General features: G+C 37.6%; 1 protein-coding gene across 1 annotated transcript; it reads right to left on the bottom strand.

Moving 5' to 3' along the window:
• Nucleotides 1-310: 310 nt before the first annotated feature.
• MTPAP (mitochondrial poly(A) polymerase) lies at nucleotides 311-19,675 on the bottom strand. Its single transcript, XM_032237160.1, has 9 exons — nucleotides 19,491-19,675; nucleotides 14,987-15,159; nucleotides 14,417-14,650; nucleotides 12,424-12,648; nucleotides 7,163-7,374; nucleotides 4,121-4,347; nucleotides 2,962-3,054; nucleotides 2,791-2,864; nucleotides 311-1,023 (listed from the first exon to the last, which is right to left on the bottom strand). The coding sequence occupies exons 1-9, from the start codon at nucleotides 19,660-19,662 to the stop codon at nucleotides 724-726; spliced, it is 1,710 nt and encodes a 569-aa protein (XP_032093051.1). The 5' UTR covers nucleotides 19,663-19,675; the 3' UTR covers nucleotides 311-723.
• Between the last annotated feature and the right edge of the window lie 432 nt (nucleotides 19,676-20,107).

A 20,107-nucleotide genomic window follows, 5' to 3' on the forward strand; every position in this document is an offset into this window, starting at 1 on the left:
GAAAACAAAAGTACACTATGATCCAAAAGGTAAGACTCAGCCTTCCATCCTTCCGAGGTGGGTGAAATGAGGACCCAGACTGTGGGGGCAATATGCTGACTCTGTAAACCGCTTAGAGAGGGCTGAAAGCCCTATGAAGCGGTATATAAGTCTAACTGCTATTGCTAAGAGTACTCATCTTTTTTTAAAACGACATATTTCTCTGCAGCATGGAAATGCCATTTGTAATTAGTTCTTATTGTATAACTAGATAAATTATCACTCCTCAGACAGTTTTTAGTTACCAAGAATTCTTACAATAAAAGCTCAATCACTTTGTTTTGCTTATTTTATTTCTCCATTATGGGTATGAAAAACAATTTGCAGAAATATATGTAAGTACTTCAAGAAAAATGGCTGCAGCGTGTCAGTATGTCAGCGAATCTGATCTTCCATGAAGATGCTTTTAAATAATTTTTTTCTTAGTTATCCAATTCAGGGTCCTCTAGCACCTCCCCCCCCCCCTCTCCACGTCCAATAGTATATTCTTCTTTCCTGGCCTGTATCAAACATGATCTGTAAAAGGTGAATGGAGAATTTACTAAACGACCCAACAAGAAAGAGCCCAGTCCAATTGCAGATGCCCCTTCCGTTTTAGACTAGGAAGAAGCCTGGCTCCTCAAGAGTAAACCTGGAGAGTCCCATAGCAACTGCCATACTTCGGAGCCTTTTCTGCACATTGGCCTATATCTTTAAGGAGTTCAGCAAGTCTTTCACTCGGTCACTGTTTAACACACTCAGTCGTTTGAAGCCTTTGCCGACACGTCCTGGTTCGGACGCTTGTAGAAGGGCAGCCAAGCCCCAAGGCTTGGAGTTGTCCGAAGGGCGTTTCTCCACCTGCTGTAAAGTCCAGGCACCGTCCCTGGCCAGGCTCACAAATCGCTGAAGCTGGGCAGCATTTACGTTCTTGCTGATGTTAAGGTTCTCTTCAAAGGGATTCTGTATATGGAGGGCAGAGGCCTCTGGCTTGTTCTGCTCCTTCCCCTGCAGATTTTGAAAAGGAGAAACAAAATCCTTAAGTAGTCAAACTTCAGGTTCCTCTCTGAACAATCTTTACGCGAGAGATTGAACAACATACAGAAGAGATATCCTACCACTCATACAGGCTAATTTATGTTGTTCGGAAGATGGAAAGGTAAAGAATGAAAGAAATGAACTGAGTTGCTACAGAGGGAAGAGACACCTTGGTTTTGCAAGGACACTAAAGCAGCTAGTGTCTTCAACTTATAACCACTATTTCCATGGATAAGCAAGAAGATTGTCATTGTGCTGGATTTTATGGTCTTTTTTTGGTTTGGTTGTTAAGCAAATGACTGCAGTTAGTAAGTAAATCACATGATCGTTAAATGAATCCAGCTTCCCCCATAGATTTTGCTTACTGGAAGCCACCTAAGAAAATCACAACAGGCGATCATGTGAATAGAATAGAATAACAGAGTTGGGAGGGACCTTGGAGGTCTTCTAGTCCAACCCCCTGCCTAGGCAGGAAATCCTATACCATTTCAGACAAGTGCCTATCCAACATCTTCTTAAAGACTTCCAGTGTTGGGGCATTCACAACTTCTGGAGGCAAGCTGTTCCACTGATTAATTGTTCTAACTGTCAGGAAATTTCTCCTCAGTTCTAAGTTTCTTCTCTCCTTGATTAGTTTCCACCCATTGCTTCTTGTCATTCCCTCAGTGCTTTGGAGAATAGCTTTGCTCCCTCTTCTTTGTGGCAACCTCTGAAATATTGGAACACTATCATGTCCCCCCCTAGTCCTTATTTTCATTAAACTGGACATATCCAATTTCTGCAACTGTCCTCTATATGTTTTAGTCTCCAGTCCCCTACTTGAGAACTTGAGACGCTGAAGCTTGCTTGTATAAATGCTGCTTGTCTAGCACCTGAATTTTGATCACGTGACTACTGAGACGCTGCAACAGCCCTAGGTGCGAGGAGCAGCCATAAGTCTTCTCTCCCCCCCCCCACATTCTACTGTAACTTTAATATGTCACTAAATAAACGGTTGTAAGTCGAGGAGTACTTGTAGTAATATATTTTGAGGCTGAATTTATTTCCTTCCTTTAGTAACTGCACCCCCGGTGGCTTACTGCTGAACTGCAGTATATGCAATCTTACACCACGGGGATCCTGTAAAAAAGAGGTTCAGAGGCAACAGTTTGTAATAGTGGACGGGTTATCGTGCTAGAAACTGAGAGGTGATGAATTCTGGTCCTCCCTTAGTCATGAACACCAGCTGAATGACTTTGGAACATCCTCACTCTCCTTTAGCCTGGCCCAACTCACAGAATTGTTGTTGTGAGACTTCAGCTCTATAAAATGAAGGCAGGATACAAATCTAATAAAACAATAAACAAATAAATAAAGACTGCATCTTGTCCTCTTTATCTCTTCCCCATAGGTCCTCCATTTACACCAGACTGTTGATCTAAAACATTAGCATCCAGTAATGATCAGAAGGCAAACCTGATTCTCCACCCTTTAGTGGCTGCTTTCTAATGAAAGATTTTTTTGACATGGTGCTCTCGACTGTGTAAAGGGCTGTTGAGGACAGAGCATCTCCTTCCCCAAAAGAGCCTTGATGAGGAGGGTTGGATAGAATAATGAGTTAGAAAATCCCAATTATCAGCACAAGGCTAACTGATGCTTTGCTCAGTATCACAGCTTTTGCCCATGGTTTTAATGACAAGCTGTTGTTTTTTCAAAAGATGCCAAAGGCTTCTCTACAAAATTACTTAATGCAGTTACCTTTCGGAGGTTTAGTGAATTTTTATTGAAGGCAAAATTTCCATAGAATTCAAAGAAGTCTCCAAGAAGTACATCTGAAACATGAAATAGCCATGAAGTCAATAGACAGGAAAAACAAAACCAGTATTCTCAATTAATTGGTGGGAATATTGAAAATGCCTCTCTCCTTACCTAATGTTTCTGTGTTGCTTGTTGGAGTAATTTTGTTCAAATTACTAACAAACGTACAGTCAAATCCTTCAATTACTTCCTTGTCTTCTGCATCTGAAAAAAAGAAGTAATTTTACGAGCTTCATTAATTCAGCATCAACAAGTTAGCATTTCTGTGAAGGGTTATACAAAATAGGGATATTTTGTAGGGATAGAATCAAGATCACGTGAAGTGTTAATACCACTTTATAATGCCTTGGTAAGGACAAACTGCATTCAGTTTTGGTCACCATGATGTAGAAAAGATGTGGTGACTCTAGAAAGAGTGCAGAGAACAGCAACAAAGATGATTAGGGGGTTGATGATCCAAAGATGTTTTATTGATTGCATGTAATATTCTAATTTTCTGAGAAGGTGGATTTGGGGTTTTCCTGAGCTGTATACCATAATCATCACAATTATGACAAATCACGGCTTGAACTATCTTGCTTTGCATGTAATGAGTCTTATCTCATATAATAATTCACTTTTTAAGTTGCATTGCTGAAATAAATGAACTTTTGCACAAAAAAAAAGATGATTAGGGGACTGGAGATTAAAACATATGAAGAACGGTTGCAGGAACTGGGTGTGTCTAGTTTAATAGAAAGAAGGACTAGGGCAGACATGATAGCAGTGTTCCAATATCTCAGGGGTTGCCACAAAGAAGAGGGAGTCAAACTATTCTCCAAAGCACCTGAGGGACAGACAAGAAGCAATGGGTGGAAACTAATCAAGGAGAGAAGCAACTTAGAACTGAGGAGAAATTTCCTGACAGTTAGAACAATTAATCAGTGGAACAGCTTGCCTCCAGAAGTTGTGAATGCCCCAACACTGGAAGTCTTTAAGACAATGTTGAATAGCCATTTGTCTGGAATGGTGTAGGGTTTCCTGCCTAGGCAGGATGTTGGACTAGGTGACCTCCAAGGTCCCTTCAAACTCTGGTATTGTATTGTATTGTATTGCATTGCATTGTATTGTATTGTAAAATCATGGAACTCAGAATAGCTGACTGGGGGATTCTAGGAGTTGAAGTTCATTTGTCTTAAAAGTTGTTGAGGTTGAGAAACACTAAGCTAAGGAAAGGAACATTTCATGAACAGTGGCTCTCCAGCACGAAGTAAATTAATCACTCTTTTACCAGCCAATTTCTTCAGTTGATCCAAAGTGGGAACAATGGGTGGCTGTCTTCGTTGTAAGAAAAACAAGACCATCATGGTTAAAGAGAAATTGGTAATCCAAGCACCAGGGATGCTACTTGTAAGTCCGTGATTCCACGCCCAGTATCGTACGCTGAATGCAAGAGCTCTCACACGAGGGTCAAGGCTGCCATAGACATAAAGGAGTTCTGAACTTTTCAAGGCAATTCTGTCGGAACATAAGAAGATCAAAAATGGAAGGGAAATTACAGTAGCAGTGATAATATATTGTAGTAACTTTATTTAAAGCTAACAATGTTTTAACTGTGAGTCCTTGCTTGGTTGTTCGCTTGCATATGTTTCATTACCTGATTAGGTAGCATTACCAGTATATCTAGTTAGGTAATGAAACGTATGCAAGAGAGCATCAACCTTGAACTAATACTACAAAGACTCTCTTCTACATTAATATTTTAGCTTTCACACAACATCTAACGCAAGCGCATACAAAAATGGAAGTCCAATAAGGAAAACAATTTCTAAGAAGAAAACATTAAACTAATCGAGAATACACTATACAAAGAGTAAAAATATGTTTGAAAAGTTACCATTTACCGTATTTTTCAAAGTATAAGATGCCCCTTTTTCCCTCAAAAGAGGGTGAAAATCTGGGTGCGTCTTATACACAATACATCATTTCTGGCCTTCTGAAACCCCGCCCACTTTGCAAAAATGGTCATGCATAGCCTTTAGGAGGCTTCCAGAGTGCTCCTGGGGACTGGGGAGGCAAAAATGAGGGGAAAATGGGCTGGTTTTTTTGCTCATTTCCCTCTGCCCCCAGCGTCCAGGAGCACTCTGCAAGCGCCCTAAAGGCTATGCATGCTCTTTTTTTGAAAACAAAAAACAAAACAAAAAACCGGGCCATTTTTGAGAGGTCTGCAGAGTGCAAAAACTTTTTTTTTTAAATTGCCTCTTCAAAATCTTGGTACGTCTTATACTCCGGTGCATCTTATACGCTGAAAAATACGGTAATATAAATACGGTATATGATAATGTATATTTGATTTGAAAAGAAAATTTGGAACATTCTATTTAGATCAGCGTTTCTCTAATTTGGCAACATTTTAAGGCATGTGGACTTTTAACAACCAAATTTGCTGGCTGGGGAATTTTGAGAGGTGAAACTCATGCATCTTAAAAGTTGCCTTGTTTGAAAAATAATTGATTGTACATTGCAATTTTAACAAATGCTTATTTATGAACATTGTGTTGCCCTATGTTCAGATTACATTTTCTTTTTGGTGACTAGCATGTTTTGCATGGTATATTATTATTTTTACAAAGTATTTGTTACCATAAAATTACTACTTAAAGTATTAAAGTAAAGTATTAAAAATACTTTAAAAACAAGATTGCTTTTTCTGGACAGCAGTAACAATAATGAGTTTAAGACAGCTCGGGAATCCTAGATGTATGAGCCTAGTGAGCCAGTTCAACTGGCAACAGTTCAACTGACTGTCTTAAACAGTCTGTTACCCAGAATTAATAAGTGTCCTCAAATAAGCCAAACCAGAGTCCTTACTAGCTTTTGGCTGAAAAATTGCACCACAACATAATGGTATTATGTGCAAAAACTCATGGGTACCATATCAAGGGGAGAAGGAAGTGGCTTTTATAAGGCTGCTTTTGAACACAATTTATATACAATACAGAAATACCTTTCACAAATAGGTTGTAATAGGACATTGTTAAGTGGCAAATGATGTTACTTCCCTTCCCTGTTTCATCAGTTAGTTTCAGAACACAAGTAAAAAAAGGAACAGAATTCTTGAGTGAGAATGGAAAGGACTTGCTTTAACTAGGAACAAAGAAGCATCACCATACACACAAAGAGAAATGATACACGGCCCATAAATTCTTAGCTAAGACATGATACTGATCCGTTCAATAGAATGAAGCTAATTCCTCTCTCTCGGAAATTCATGATTGAGTCATTAACCAAAGGAAAAAAGATTCAAAGGAAAAATGAATTGATTATTCCAAAGAGATCTGCTTCCTCCTAGTGGCCATTGTAAGTAAATGGTTCTTTCTGAATAATCCAAGTTTGGACAAAAATCCATGGTTTGTCTTAACCATTTATAAAATAAATAATGAAGTATTAAATCCTGAATGTTATGTCTGTTCTGGCTATTTCTAGAACAAGGACTATGTGAGGCATGCAATGCTCAGATGATGAGATCTGGGTTCAAGTCAGCCATTAGGTTTACTGTTAGGTAAAGGTTCCCATCGCACATATGTGCTAGTCGTTCCTGACTCTAGTGGGCGGTGCTCATCTCCATTTCAAAACCGAAGAGCCAGTGCCATCTGAAGACTTCTCCATGGTCATGTAGTTGGCATGACTAAATGCCGAAGGTGCACGGAATGCTGTTACCTTCCCACCAAGATGGTCCCTATTTTTCTACTTGCATCTTTACGTGCTTTCAAACTGCTAGGTTGGCAGAAGCTGGGACAAGTAATGGGAATTTGTTATGCAGCACTAGGGATTTTAACCGCCAACCTTTCTGATCGACAAGTCTTAGCCACTGAGCCACCACGTCCCACAGGCTTACTGTTAGTCTGCCACAAAGCCCTCCAGATGAATTGTACTTGCTAGGGAGAGGATCTCTGGGAAAGTGGGAATGTTAAAAAAGTCAAGATGGTGTCCACAATCATGTGACAGAAGTTATACCCCTTTATGAAAATTGTGATACTTATACAAACAGTGAAGTTTTGATCATATGATCAAAAACCCTAACCACATCTTAGGGGTATTAGGGATATTAGGAAATGGAAAACTCAGGTTCATGTCCACCATTAGCTATGGAAGCTCACAGAGTGGCTGGGGCATCTTTTCTTAATCCATCCAACTGATCATGAACAATTACTGTTGTGAGCAAAAAATGGCAGTACAATATAATTCCCCTGGAGGATAGACAGACTATAAAAAAAGCAGTAACAATAGTAAAAGGGAAAATGTAATTTTAAAACCTTGTAAAAATGCTTACCGGTTGTTTAGTGTCAAATCACACTGAAGCCCAGAAGGCTGATGGGAAAATCTCACCAATGGACAACGAGCATTAAGTATCTTCTGGACACCCTCACATCCTGGTCCAAAGTTATCAAGAAATTCACCAAGCACATTAAGGATCCTTTGGCATGCTATTCGTTCAGAAGGAGCTTTCTTCATTTGGTAAATTAGATTAAAGGAGCTTGTTTTCTAACACAAAAGAAAACCACACAAAGAATTAATTCACAAATTAGACGTCCCATTCCCAAAGCTGAAACAAGGAGTGGGAGCTTTGGAAACTATTGTCAGATTTTCCCCCGTTAGGCAAAAGGCGGGGTACAGCTAACCATAGGAAAAACAAATGTTTCCAGATAATGGCCATTTTTACTGGAATGCGAATTAAAGTTGCATGGCAACTAAAACCTCATTTGTTTGCTTTTATAGTATTGTGTGCACATCTCTGAACTTCTTAAATTCTTAAAATTCACCTTATACCTCCTGTAATGTAAATTTATATTAAACTTTTTAAACAATACAAAACATGTGGCTCAGGTTGATTTACATCAACTCTTTTCAATTTAGTGCCCTCCAGATGTGCTGGATTCCGCAATTCCTTTGAGATCAGGGCTCAGCTTCCACCAGAGTCCTACATGAGTCCACTTGGATATCACACGTACCGTTACATAAAAGCTACTTGGAATAAAAATTACACAGTAACAAAATCTGCCTCATACAAAGAAAACCAATAAAAAATGTTTTATCATTCCCACTTAGACCCACGAGATTGGCAAAAATGTATCCGAACTTAAATCCAAACTGTTGGAAATGTAAACAGGCGCAGGGTACCTTCTTTCATGCATGGTGGTTATGCCCAAAAGCTAAAAAATATTGGACTAAAATACAAAAATGGTTACAGGAAATTACAAACACCCAAATAGAGCTCAAAGCAGAACTGTTCCTTCTGGGGATTATTAAGGGAAGGTATACGAAAGAGATAACATATTTAATTTTGCATATAATTACAACAGCGAGAATAGCACTTGCACAATGTTGGAGAAGTGATACCGTGCCGACAGACTGTTTGATAATCCAAATGATTCTTGATTGCGCTGAGATGGATAAACTCACATTGGAGTTAAGGGACAAGGAAGACTCAGAATATTATACAGTTTGGGTTAACTGGTATCAATGGATAAATAATAGGAACATGAAATGTACAGCTTAGAAACATATAGCAGTAGACTTATATACCGCTTCATAGGCCTTTCAAGCCTCTCTAAGCGGTTTACAGAGAGTCAGCATATTGCCCCCAACAATCTGGGTCCTCATTTTACCCACCTCGGAAGGATGGAAGGCTGAGTCAACCCTGAGCCGGTGAGATTTGAACCGCTGACCTGCTGATCTAGCAGTAGCCTGCAGTGCTGCATTTAACCACTGCGCCACCTTGGCTCTTATAGATGTATAGATACAGGAATAATTAGGAACGTATAAAAATGTATTTGAATAACAAATGGTTATGTTAGTACTGTCAAAAAGGATCGTAACTTATACAAAATTATTTTTAAAGGTATTTGTATTTTAATGTTTAAAATTTTCAATAAAGTTTTTTTTTTTTAAAGTTACTTGAGAATCTAACATCTCAAATTCTGGAAACTCAGAAGGCCTCATTTAGGCTACTGACTAAGTCCAACTCCCGGCTCACGAGAAGTCCAAAGTAAATGATCCCTTGGCAAATAATTGTACTGTCTCTGCTTTGGTACAGCACAGAAAATAAATTCCCCACTTCTTTGAGCAATAATTACCTTGATGACCTGCTTGTACATTTCAGAAAATAGTTTCTAATAGATTCAATCAGAATCTGCCTTTTTATAATACCGTGTACTCATAGTTGGAGAAGATGCAATGACAACCATTATATCAAAGCTGGGGAATTTCTGATTTTTCTGATACTGCTGAACCAGTCTTGTTCAAACTTGGTAACTTAAAGATATGTGGACTTCAATTCTCAGAATTCTCCAGCCAGCAGATATTGAAGCCCATATACATTGAAACTGCTAAGTTCGAAAAACACTGTGTTAAACCATAAGTCACAGCATCCCTAGCCAGCAGGAATAATGGCAAGAGATGATGGGAAGTGCAGTTGTATATCTGGAGAATCAGATTCTGCAGCCTTCTTTTGCACTGAAAAAATTACACTATAGCTGATTTGCATGTAAACATTTCCATTTCTATCCATATTTCTATTTTTTTTTAAAATTAATATAAATAGAAAGAGCAACAAGTGCAAAATCCATATAAACAGTGTGCTGTCTGCTTACAATTCTTTTAAGTAATATTCATCATAGTAATAATAGTATTCTCTAATAATAATCTCATGACAGTAATTTTCCTCATAATGTTGATACATATTTATTAATATTAATCAAAATTAATCAAAATAAGTTATAGTGATCAACCCTAATAATAAAAATAATCTTTATCTTGTAATTTTAGAAGTTCTAACTTCTGTTTCTCTTATTTAACCATCTATAAAACATTTTGTACAGGTTTTCTTTATATGCAGTTATATACATTTCTAATATGTAACTAGATAATAGTATCAGTTACAAGTGATTTGCAACCTATTTGCACAGGGACAAATATATTATTTGTTGCCATTTTAAAAATCACTACAATAAACCTCTTTTTTTTTCATTTAAGTACCAATAACTAAATTTAGGAGAATCTGTGCATTAACCTTAGAGATGTACTTAAGCACATAGAGCCAGAGGCCTATCAAATCTGTTCTGTATAAAATATCATGCATTTAAGCGGCACAAAAGGGGGGGGGGGAATACTAACGGCTGAGATTTAAATTCATGCCAATTGTAGCAGAAAGAGCAACAAAGAGACAGACAGAGACATTTAGCCAGTTGACAACTGAAGAGTTTTTGAGAGGATGGTGATGGTTGTGGCACAGAATAACAACATATTGATTCGCAAGACACGATTTCTATAATCTCCCAGCCTTTACCTGAAAATTCAAGATTTATCAGTACAGCTATAAAGCACCTAGAACTCTGACATCTTTACAGCTGCCTGGTGCTGGAATTTTCACTCTTTCTTCAAAGACATGCAAGTAAAAAGCAATGCCCATGAAGACCAGTTTGGTATAGTGGTTAAGGCGCCAGGCTAGAAACCAGGAGACTGTGAGCTCTAGATCTAGTAAATCCTTGATTTACGACCAGAATAGAACCAAAATGTTTGTTGCTAAGCAAGGCAGTTGTTGAGTTGTGCCCAATTTTAGGGTGGGTTTTTTTTTTTTTTTGCTTTGGTCATTAAGTAAACCGCATGGTTGACTTCCCCTGGTGACTTTAACTGTTGGAAGTCACTTAGGAAAGTCACAAATGGCGATCACGTGACCCCCCCCCCAAATGATGCAACCATCACAATTACATACCAATTGCCAAGTACCCGAATTTTGATCCAGAGATACTGCAACTGTTTTAAGGACAAGTTGGCTGTAAGTCCCTTGTTTTCACCATGATTGTAACTCTGAACTTGCAACCATTGGTCACTAAACCAGTGGTTGTAAGTGGAGGACAACCTGTAGTCCTGCCTTAGACACAAAGCTATGTGTAGGTGACCATGTGCAATTATTCTCTCTCAATTCTAAGAAGCAGGCAAGGTCAAACCACTTCCAAAAAACCTGGCTAAGGAAAGGACTAATCCTGGCAGTCAGTGATGAACCGAAGGCTCAAATAATCAGTATGGATGTGAAAAAGGCCAGGAAAGATCGAAACCGTTGCAATGCCTCATTCCATTTCCTGCACGCAACTCAAAAGACCGTGAATAGCAAAGCACAATTTTACGCTTTGGGTTTACATTTTCTTATAGCAATGGAACAAAAGCGACAATACAAAGCTCATCAGCCACAAAGGAAAGCGCAGCTTCCTCCTGTTGTGAAATATGTCTTTGTTGACTAATGCGGTAAAGTTTCAAGGCTGTATGTGGGAAATCAAAGGGGAAACTCTAGGTTTCCCCAGGCCTAGTTTCTTACCGTTCAGCTTATGCTTGAGGCTTAGGGCTTAAAAGCTCTCAAAGTACTGAAACAAACAAAGCTATAAATATGACAATTAAAAATATAAATTTAAAAAAATTACATAAAATATTTAAAACCATTTAAAAAGTATGACAGGTATATTTAAATGATCCTTTTCCAAAGAAGAGAGTCAATGGAAAAGAAAAATCCAAGCAAAAATGATAGGAAAAAGTCAGAGCTTCTTTTTATTTTATTTTTGCCAGAAATCTGAGAGATCCCACTAGAAGAAGTGGTCACCAAAGCGATTTGCTTAGTGAGGCTACTTAGTGAGAAGCATGTGGGAAATTCGTCCACCTATCTTTAAGTTGCCAAGTTTGCAAAACACAGTTCTAAAGTCTACCAGTTTACAATATATTGATTTTTCCTGCAGCAGCTCTTTTTTAAAAAATATATATAGGAGCATAACTACTGTATTTTTTGGAGTATAAGAAAAAAAACCCCACAAAAAAAGAGGGTGAAAATCTGGGTATGTCTTATATACTGAATACAGTATTTTTGGCCTTCCAAAATCCTATCCTGTGAATCCCGTGTTTTGCAAAAATGGACTTGCTGAGGGTTTGGGAGGCTTGCAAAGTGCTCCTGAGGGCTGGGGAGGCACAAATGAGCAAAAAACAGGCCGTTTTTTTTCAAAAATGGGGATGTTTTTGCCTGCCCCTAGCTTCCAGAAGCACTCTACAGGCCTACCAAACCCTCTGGACACCTTTTTTTTTCAGAAAACGGGCCCGTTTGTTGCCTCCCAAACCCCCGGGTAGCGTTTTTGCCCTCCCCGGCCCCAGGAGCATTTTGCAGGCCTCTCAAACTCTCTGCATGCCTGGTTTTCACAAAAAAATGGGGTGTGCAGATGGCTTGGGAGGCCTCTAGAATGCTCCTGGGTGCTGGGGAGGGCAAAAAGTTTTTTTTTAAAAAAATTTACCTCTTCAAAATCTTGGTGCGTCTTATCCTCCAGTGTGTCTTATAATCCGAAAAATACGATAATTCAAATGTATTAAGAGTAACACTTAGCGTATCGAGGAAGTAAACAGCTCTTTAAAAACTAAGAACAGTGGGAGATAAATCTGGGGATCAGTCAAGAAATCAGACCAACTGCAGAGGACAATGCTATTGTCATGGCCTCATGTTTATCCCAGCACAACACAATTAAAGTCATTTTGCCAATAGCACTTGAAAAAATATTTTACCCTTTTGGCAGAATTTTTCCCAACTTTATCCAGCTCCAGGAACATATCTAGGTCACATCCAAGTTTGCCAAAGGTATTCACAGAAGAACCAAAAGGCTTCACAATACAGTCTGGAACATAGGCACTTGCAATGTCTTGAATTAAGGAACAGGCTAAAAACCGGAGCTTGGTATTTTCTTCTGTCAACTGACATTCATTTGTGAGCAGGTACAACTGGTCACTCACCTGAATAGCAACAATAATAAAAAGAGGAAATATCTCAGTTTTGAAGTATCTGGCACTCAAGATATTTGTAAGAAGCAGCCTAACCTTTTACAACTGTATTCTTGTAAGAAATGGCATCAAGTTTAACCTTTACAGAATATACCCTTAAAGAATCTTAGAAGAATAGCTAAAACATTAACAGACGATACAACCTCTATATAGACAAGTCTGCAAGAAAATAATCTTTTAAGTCTGTATTGAAAGAACCGGCTGTTGACTCTATAAGAAGAGAAACAGTTCAAAATATGCAGCAAATAGTTTCTTGTTGCCGTTTTCTTCAGAATGCTTTGGCATCTTGCTGGCATTGTTCTTTCATTACAATTTTATTGTTCTTGCTGATTGCCAAGAACATTATGTATTTTTAAAGATAAAATGGCTAAATTTGTGAGAAAAAGGGCGCCACATAATTATGTACCAGAAATATACCAAGTCTACAGAAGCAAGACAATCCTAGTTAATTTGACTGTGTTGCACAAGTTCCCCAAATTGGTTTCTAGAACTGTTGGACAGCAGATAGTTTTATACCCTGGAAAGAATTAGAAAGTATTTTTTGAGAATGGTTTTTGTAGGAAGGGGGAAAAAAGTGTTTTATTTAGGAAATAACACAGTGACTGGGAACCACAGTTTCTTAAGTCTAACTATAGTTATGAGCCTAGCGTATGTTAAGAAGAACAAGCAAGTCAGATGGGTACTTGAACTGCACAGCTCAAAGTCAGAAGATAAGGAGAACTGAGACAGCAAGGAGCAATGAAAGCCCTGAAAACATGAGATTAATTGGTACAAGACATGTTATACTGAGACACACAAAGTGAATCTTTTAAACAAGGAAAGGAGATAAAAGGTTCTCTGCTAACTATCCCAATATTTATTGCTCTGTGTGGTCAGAAGGTTTATAGGCACAGAAATCCAATGCATGAAAAGTTGAATTCCAACAAGAATTATATTTCTTCTTCAAAGTGTAGTTTTAAAGATTGCTGGAAATATTCCTGAAAATACTTATCTGGATCAGTGATGAAACTGGATAAATTTGTAATACAAGTTGATTTTCTGTGCTTTGATACAAATTGATATCTAACTCAGAGTTAACTTAGGGCGATTAGTACAATGTAGGAAGCCAGTCCGTGTGTCACTTTCTTGTAGGATAGGAAAGCGGAAGCAAAAAATAAACTCCTACCTTACCATGCCAACTAATATCTTAATGTTCTTTTTCCTCTAAGGCAGTGAGGGCAAATCTATGATGCATGTGTCAAAGGTAATATGCTACAACATTTTGAATGAACACCAGCAATCACGCATAGTTGACTACCCCAAAAGCATACCTTGTTCTCACATAATTTTTAAAGCCTTCAGAAGCCATGTGAGAATGGATATGAATCTGGTCCAATTTCTGCACCCTCCTCTGGAAGAAAAACCAGGGACTGGAATTCTTATGTATTCGGAGGAGACAATTGAGATAAACCCAGGGTCCATGTTCTTTTGGCAAGCAAGGCAAGCCCCAAAATAGAGTTCTACATAAAGCTAGAGGTTTTCCCCCTCCTTTACAAGTTTAATCAGGGTATTGATCGTTTGTAGTACCTATTAAAAACACCTGCACTTTTAACAAATTCTTTGATCAATACTGATCTCTCAGTATTTAGCTACAACCCATTTTCCAGTTACATATTCAAAGAAAAAAATCCCTGCTTATTTGCTATCAAAGAATTGCAAAATAATTACTGCATGAACTTACACTTTCGGCATCACAAAGTTTCTTCACCAGCAATTCAACTGGAAGAGAGGTTTGTGTATGACAAAGAATTGGGGTTTGTTCAGAAATGGGGTCTGATTGTTTTTTCAACATCAAGGTAAGGATTCTAGATTTAAATGGAATAGGGTGTTCATCCTTAAATTCTGGAATTGTAATGACATCCTGCAATGAAGTTATGCTTTCTTTCTCAGAAAATTCTATGACCGCATACATAGCCTGAAGCAACATGAGAGAAGAAACAGGAAAAAAATATTAGGAATAAGAGCTTAAGTTTGAGAATGCAGATGTACTATTTAAAGAATTAGGATTTAACAGTTAAATTGATCTCCCAACTCAGATAGACAAGTCCATTAGATTGATATACTTAACTTCTTTTAAAATCCTTCAGGGCAAAAAAAGAGAATGTCAAAAAATAATTATTATGCCAACTAATATAATAACAAAGCAGAAAAAGAGGGATTTTCTTAAACTCATCCATTGAGGCCTATACTACTTGAAAATACATATACCTTAAATATTTAGATTTCAGTTGCTAACCTTTCAAATACTTACTTTACTTTTATAGAAGAAATGATTCTTAATATTTCCATGCTGTGATAAGTATTTGAGAAAAGCCTTGGTATTGAAATTGGGGGGACACTTTATTAAGACAGTCCTCTGTGCTTCTACTTGTCTTTCTGCAAGAATTTCACTGAATGTCTTTTTCCTGGAGTCATTTTCACTATCTAGATTTGGAGGAGAACAAGAGACTAATGTGAGAAACTCAGATGACACACTAAAGGAGTTTTTTAGGATTACCTGTAAGAAGTTTTCGATACAGAAATAAAAGGTTTGGGTTGCAAAGCACTACATTGTTCTTCTCTGAGTCCCTCTTGAACAATTCTCTGACTTGTTCTTTATAAACTATTTCACTGATGATGTAGCAAATTTATCAAGAGAAATAGATTGGGTTGATTAAGTAGAGGTATCTTTGTTGTGTTTGTTAGTATTTACAATATCTAAAATAGCATTTTACTGCCTCATAGCAAATCCCAGTGAGAGTTAAGAGACAGAACTCTTGTGAAATGGGGAAGTTGGGAACCAAATTCGTGATGTAGTTTGAATTGATATGGAAGCTAATTTTTCAGGGTTTGATGTCCCATTTATTTGCAGAGTACCTTTAGCAAAAAACATGTTAAGTGCTAATAAAAAAGAATATTTGTAGCTCAGGATTGAAATGAGGAATCCATGATGTTCTCTGAGCTTGATTATTTTCTTGCAGACGTTTATTATCCAAACTAGGTAACATCATCAGTGCTCAACATCTGCAAGAAAACAACCAAGCTCAACACATGAAGTGAGTATGAGTGACTAACCTCAAAAAAGGGCAAATATTTGAAAGAATTGAATCAATTGTGCCCCCTCCCAAACTGACTGAAATAAGAAATGTTATTCTTCTAGATTTAAAAAACAAGAGGATAGTGATCATCAATGTTTATCAATAAACCTAATGTGGGATTCTGATGTACGACCCACATCCTCATAAAAATATATTAAAAGGGAGAATGCAGAGATATAGTTCAACATGACATAAATCCCAGATGTAGGTTATCAACTCAATTTTGTCAAAGTATGGTTTTATCATTGCTCTTTAAAAAAAGAATCTTTGAACTAAAACCACCTAATATAAAACAAAGAACCTCAGTATAATTTTACAAGAATTGTAAAATCATGAGAATGCAGTTGAAAAAAGTAAATCAAAGAACTCAGGTAAATCCAAACATATATTTTGATTTCTTTTTTAATTTAGCAATTACGCAAATGAAAATTATGCAAATGACGCCATGTCACCATGCATGGTTCAATTTTCACCAGTCTGGCTTCGGATAGATTTATATGGTTAATATTATCAATGTTACTTATTAAAATAGTTAGAGGAACTTCAGAAAGATCGGGTAATAATCTGGTATGAAATATGTTTATTCTAAGATAATGTGCTTTGATAAAAGGAAAAAAATACTTATATTATTTTATATATCAGAATAAAAAGGATGCAGGCCTTTAAATGTTATCTTGGATGGCCTTTTTTTCTTTCATATTCTTGGTTATGCAGTTACAGCTGTGTTTTTCAATCTTCCAATTTTAATGTATCTACACTTCAAATCCCAGAATTCCACTTCAGCACACTTGGGCACTGAGCTAGAGAGATGCATGCTGAGATTTGCAGCATGTTGCCAGTTACTAAATAAGCTTTTAATTTGGAAATATCCAGCTCAAGATATCCAATTTTAAACGTTTCCAAGTTAAAACTCTTCCAACATTGACTTATAGCACAGAAAAACACTAAATTTACCAATACTTTGTCAGTTGAAAGGATCTGGGCAGACTTTGGGTATATGATAACTTTTGTAACAAAGTGTGCATTATATCAGAGCTGAATTTAAAGCTGAGGCTATTATGATCTTAATCCATATGAGAATGTTGCATTGTTCGATCGAAGTACTGACTATCTCAGGCATCTCTTGCAGAACAGAATAGGAAGGTCAGTGAAAACTCACGGCTTTAGAAATTTATGAATCTAATTGTAGACTTTTCATTACAGGTAGACCTCAATTGAGCTCAAATTGAACCCAAACTTTATGTTGCTAAGCAAGAGTTTTTAAATGAGTTTTACCCCATTTTATGACCTTTCCTGCCACAATTAAGTGAATCACTATAGTTATTAAGTTAATAACATGGTTGTTACATGAATTTGTCTTCCCCATTGACTTTGCTTATGAAAGATCACAAAAAATGATCACATGACCCCAGGACATTTCAACTGTCTGAATTTTGGTCGCATGACCATAAGAATGTTGTAATGGTTGTAAGTGTGAAAAATGGTCATAAGTTACTTTTTTCAGTGGCATTATAACTTTAAACAGTCAGTAAATGAATGATTGAAAGTTGAGAACTATTTGTATTCAATCCTGTGGCTTATGCTTAAAGAACAGGTTATAAAGAAAATTTTAGATTTAAATGCTCACATCGACACAGCTGTATTGTCAACAGTTGCAGTTCCAAACAGAAATATATCTAACATGCAGTAAGAAAATGAAACATCTGAAAACTTTGATTTACCTGCATTTTATGCATATGGACATTATAATGAAACTTGGCCAACTTTATGGCATCTCAGCTCAAGAAAGGCATTGTGTTTATCCGTGAGGCAAGTTATCAGAAGTGTTTCTGAACTTCTTTTAGTGAAATCCAGAAACGTAAAAAGAATACATTCATACTGGAATAAACCACTACATAATAGTGATTATTAATTATATTGATATGAGCAGTGGTGGTGGTGTAGTTAGAATGCAGAACTGCAGGCTACTCCTGCTGACTGCCGGCTGCCAGCAATTTGACAGTTCGATTCTCACCGGCTCAAGGTTGACTCAATCTTTTATCCTTCCAAGGTGGGTAAAATGAGGACCCAAATTGTTGGCAGCAATATGCTGACACTGTAAACCGCTTAGAGAGGGATGTAAAGCAGTATATAAGTCTAAGAGCTATTGCTATTAATGATATTAATTACTAATAGAAGATAATGTTATGAACGTTTGCCGCATTGAGTTATTTGTAAAAACAATAAAGGCAAGATACAAGTAATTAACTATTATCAGCTAAGAAACAACTCCTAAAAGTGATTCCAGTGCACTGCTAAAGTGATTCTAAAATATCAACACTTGTATTTGGGGAAAACAATCACTCTTTCAGAATTTTTTTTTTAATGTTTTAAATTTTATTTGCTCTGTTTAGAACATTTTATTTGGTTTGATGTCTGTGGAGATTTTCAGTCATGGTTGTCCCAAAGGTGCTTTTTTTCAAAAAGCAACTGGACTTTCTTTGATTTTCCTGAAAGACATGGAAGGAAAAGAAAAAAAGAAAGCCCAGCGGCCTTTTGGGGGGAAAAGCACGTTTGGGATATTTGGTTTGGTATTTCAACTTGATATTTCAATTCTCTTTCGCTAGGCTGTTGGGTTTCAATCCATTAACTCTTTATGTTTCATTTGCAGTCTGTTCACATAAGGTACACTTGACTGGATTCTCACGAACCTCTAGAAAGCAAAATATATATATATCTCTATCTCTATCTCTTTCTCTCTCTCTCTCTCTCTCTCTCCATCCATCCATCCATCTATCCATCAATACATACACACGTACACATACATATATACATACACACACAGAGATATACATATATATGTGTGTATATATATATATATGTATATATGTGTGTATGTATGCATACCCACATACATATCTATACATAGACATAATATATGTATGTATGTATGTATGTATGTATGTATGTATGTATAGATATGCGTGTGTATATATATGTATGTTGACTTTAGCAATAGAGTGGATAATGCCCAGAATGCACTTCCTGACTCTATTGTTACATCCTCAAACCTCCAAAACTTCAACCTTAAACTGTCTACCATGGACCTCACCCCATTCCTAAGAGGTCTGTAAAAGGGGTGAGCATAAGCACCCCTGTCCTACTGTCCCCATTTATTTCTACTCATTTCTTATGTATATACATATATATACTATACTTATATGCTTATATGTTATATTCTTACTATACTTGTTTTCTCATACACGCTTGACAAACCAAAATAAATAATTAAATAAAAATCCTCCCCTACATCTTAGGGCAGGGCTCTCCAACCTTGACCGCTTTTGAGAGTTGTGGACTTCGACTCCCAGAATTCCTCAGCCAGCAAAGCTGGCTGGGAATTATAAGGTTTGAAGTCCACAAGTCTTAAAGCGGCCAAAGTTGGAGAGCCCTTTAAGGCATCACCTCGTGGTCCTCCTTTTCTCCCGATCCGCTTTCTCTAATGCCATCCCCTCAGAGAGGCCTTTGCCCAGTCTGATTCTTCGTAGGTAAAAACCCACGGACCATACAGAGTAAACGGCATTCATCTCCCATTTCGAAAATCTACACCAGCCGATCTCCATGCGGGACCTAACCGTTCGCCTCTTCCCTTAGCTGGCTACCGTCCGAAAAAAATAAATAAGAGACTCCCCGTTTTACCCTTCGTCGGCGCCATGCCGCCCGGAGCCTGCGGCTCTCCCACGGACACCGCAGCGGCTTCCGCGGAGCTGAATCGGATCGCACCGATCCGCCTCTTTGCCACAACCAGGCGGGATAAAATCAATCCTCGCCATTGAAGCAACAGAGGCAAGGTCCCTGTGGGGGCAGCCATGACTGCCGAAAGGAAGGAGAGCAGTGCGCTTGCGCGCCGCGACCGAAACCGAACGGGACAGTGTAGCGCGAGGGTCAATCTTCCTCAGACTACAAAAAAAACGCGTTTCCAGTCAAGGAGTCGCTATGGATGCGTCAAATCTATTCAGCTTCGTTCGAAGGATTATATTGGAGGGACAAAGACTAACCTGGCATAAGCTTTACTTTGCTGCACTGAATGAAACGTCAGATTGTTATTTTTTGCTCTGTAAGAGGTCATGATGGAATTCTTTTTTTTTTTTTTGTAAAAGTCCCCCCCCCCCCCCCAATTTTTAAATGCATACAGTCCATCTTTCCTTAAGCAGTGTGTCATCTGGGCACAAATATCTGTGCTGCATTCTTCCATAATTTATAATGCATTATACAGTTAAATCTTATTAATTTCTTCATTTCCTTCTTAACATGTC

This window comes from Thamnophis elegans, chromosome Z, assembly GCF_009769535.1.
Source record: "Thamnophis elegans isolate rThaEle1 chromosome Z, rThaEle1.pri, whole genome shotgun sequence".
In the NCBI taxonomy this organism is placed as follows: Eukaryota; Metazoa; Chordata; class Lepidosauria; order Squamata; family Colubridae; genus Thamnophis; species Thamnophis elegans.

What these genes read in the sequence shown, in the direction of transcription:
- MTPAP (XM_032237160.1), bottom strand. Translation starts at nt 19,662, where the DNA reads ATGGCTGCCCCCACAGGGACCTTGCCTCTGTTGCTTCAATGGCGAGGA. An exon ending in ATTTCTTCTATAAAAGTAAA is followed by an intron (nt 14,651 to 14,986) that starts GTAAGTATTTGA and finishes ATGTTGCTTCAG; the next exon opens with GCTATGTATGCGGTCATAGA. An exon ending in GGAAAAATTCTGCCAAAAGG is followed by an intron (nt 7,375 to 12,423) that starts GTAAAATATTTT and finishes CTTTTGTGTTAG; the next exon opens with AAAACAAGCTCCTTTAATCT.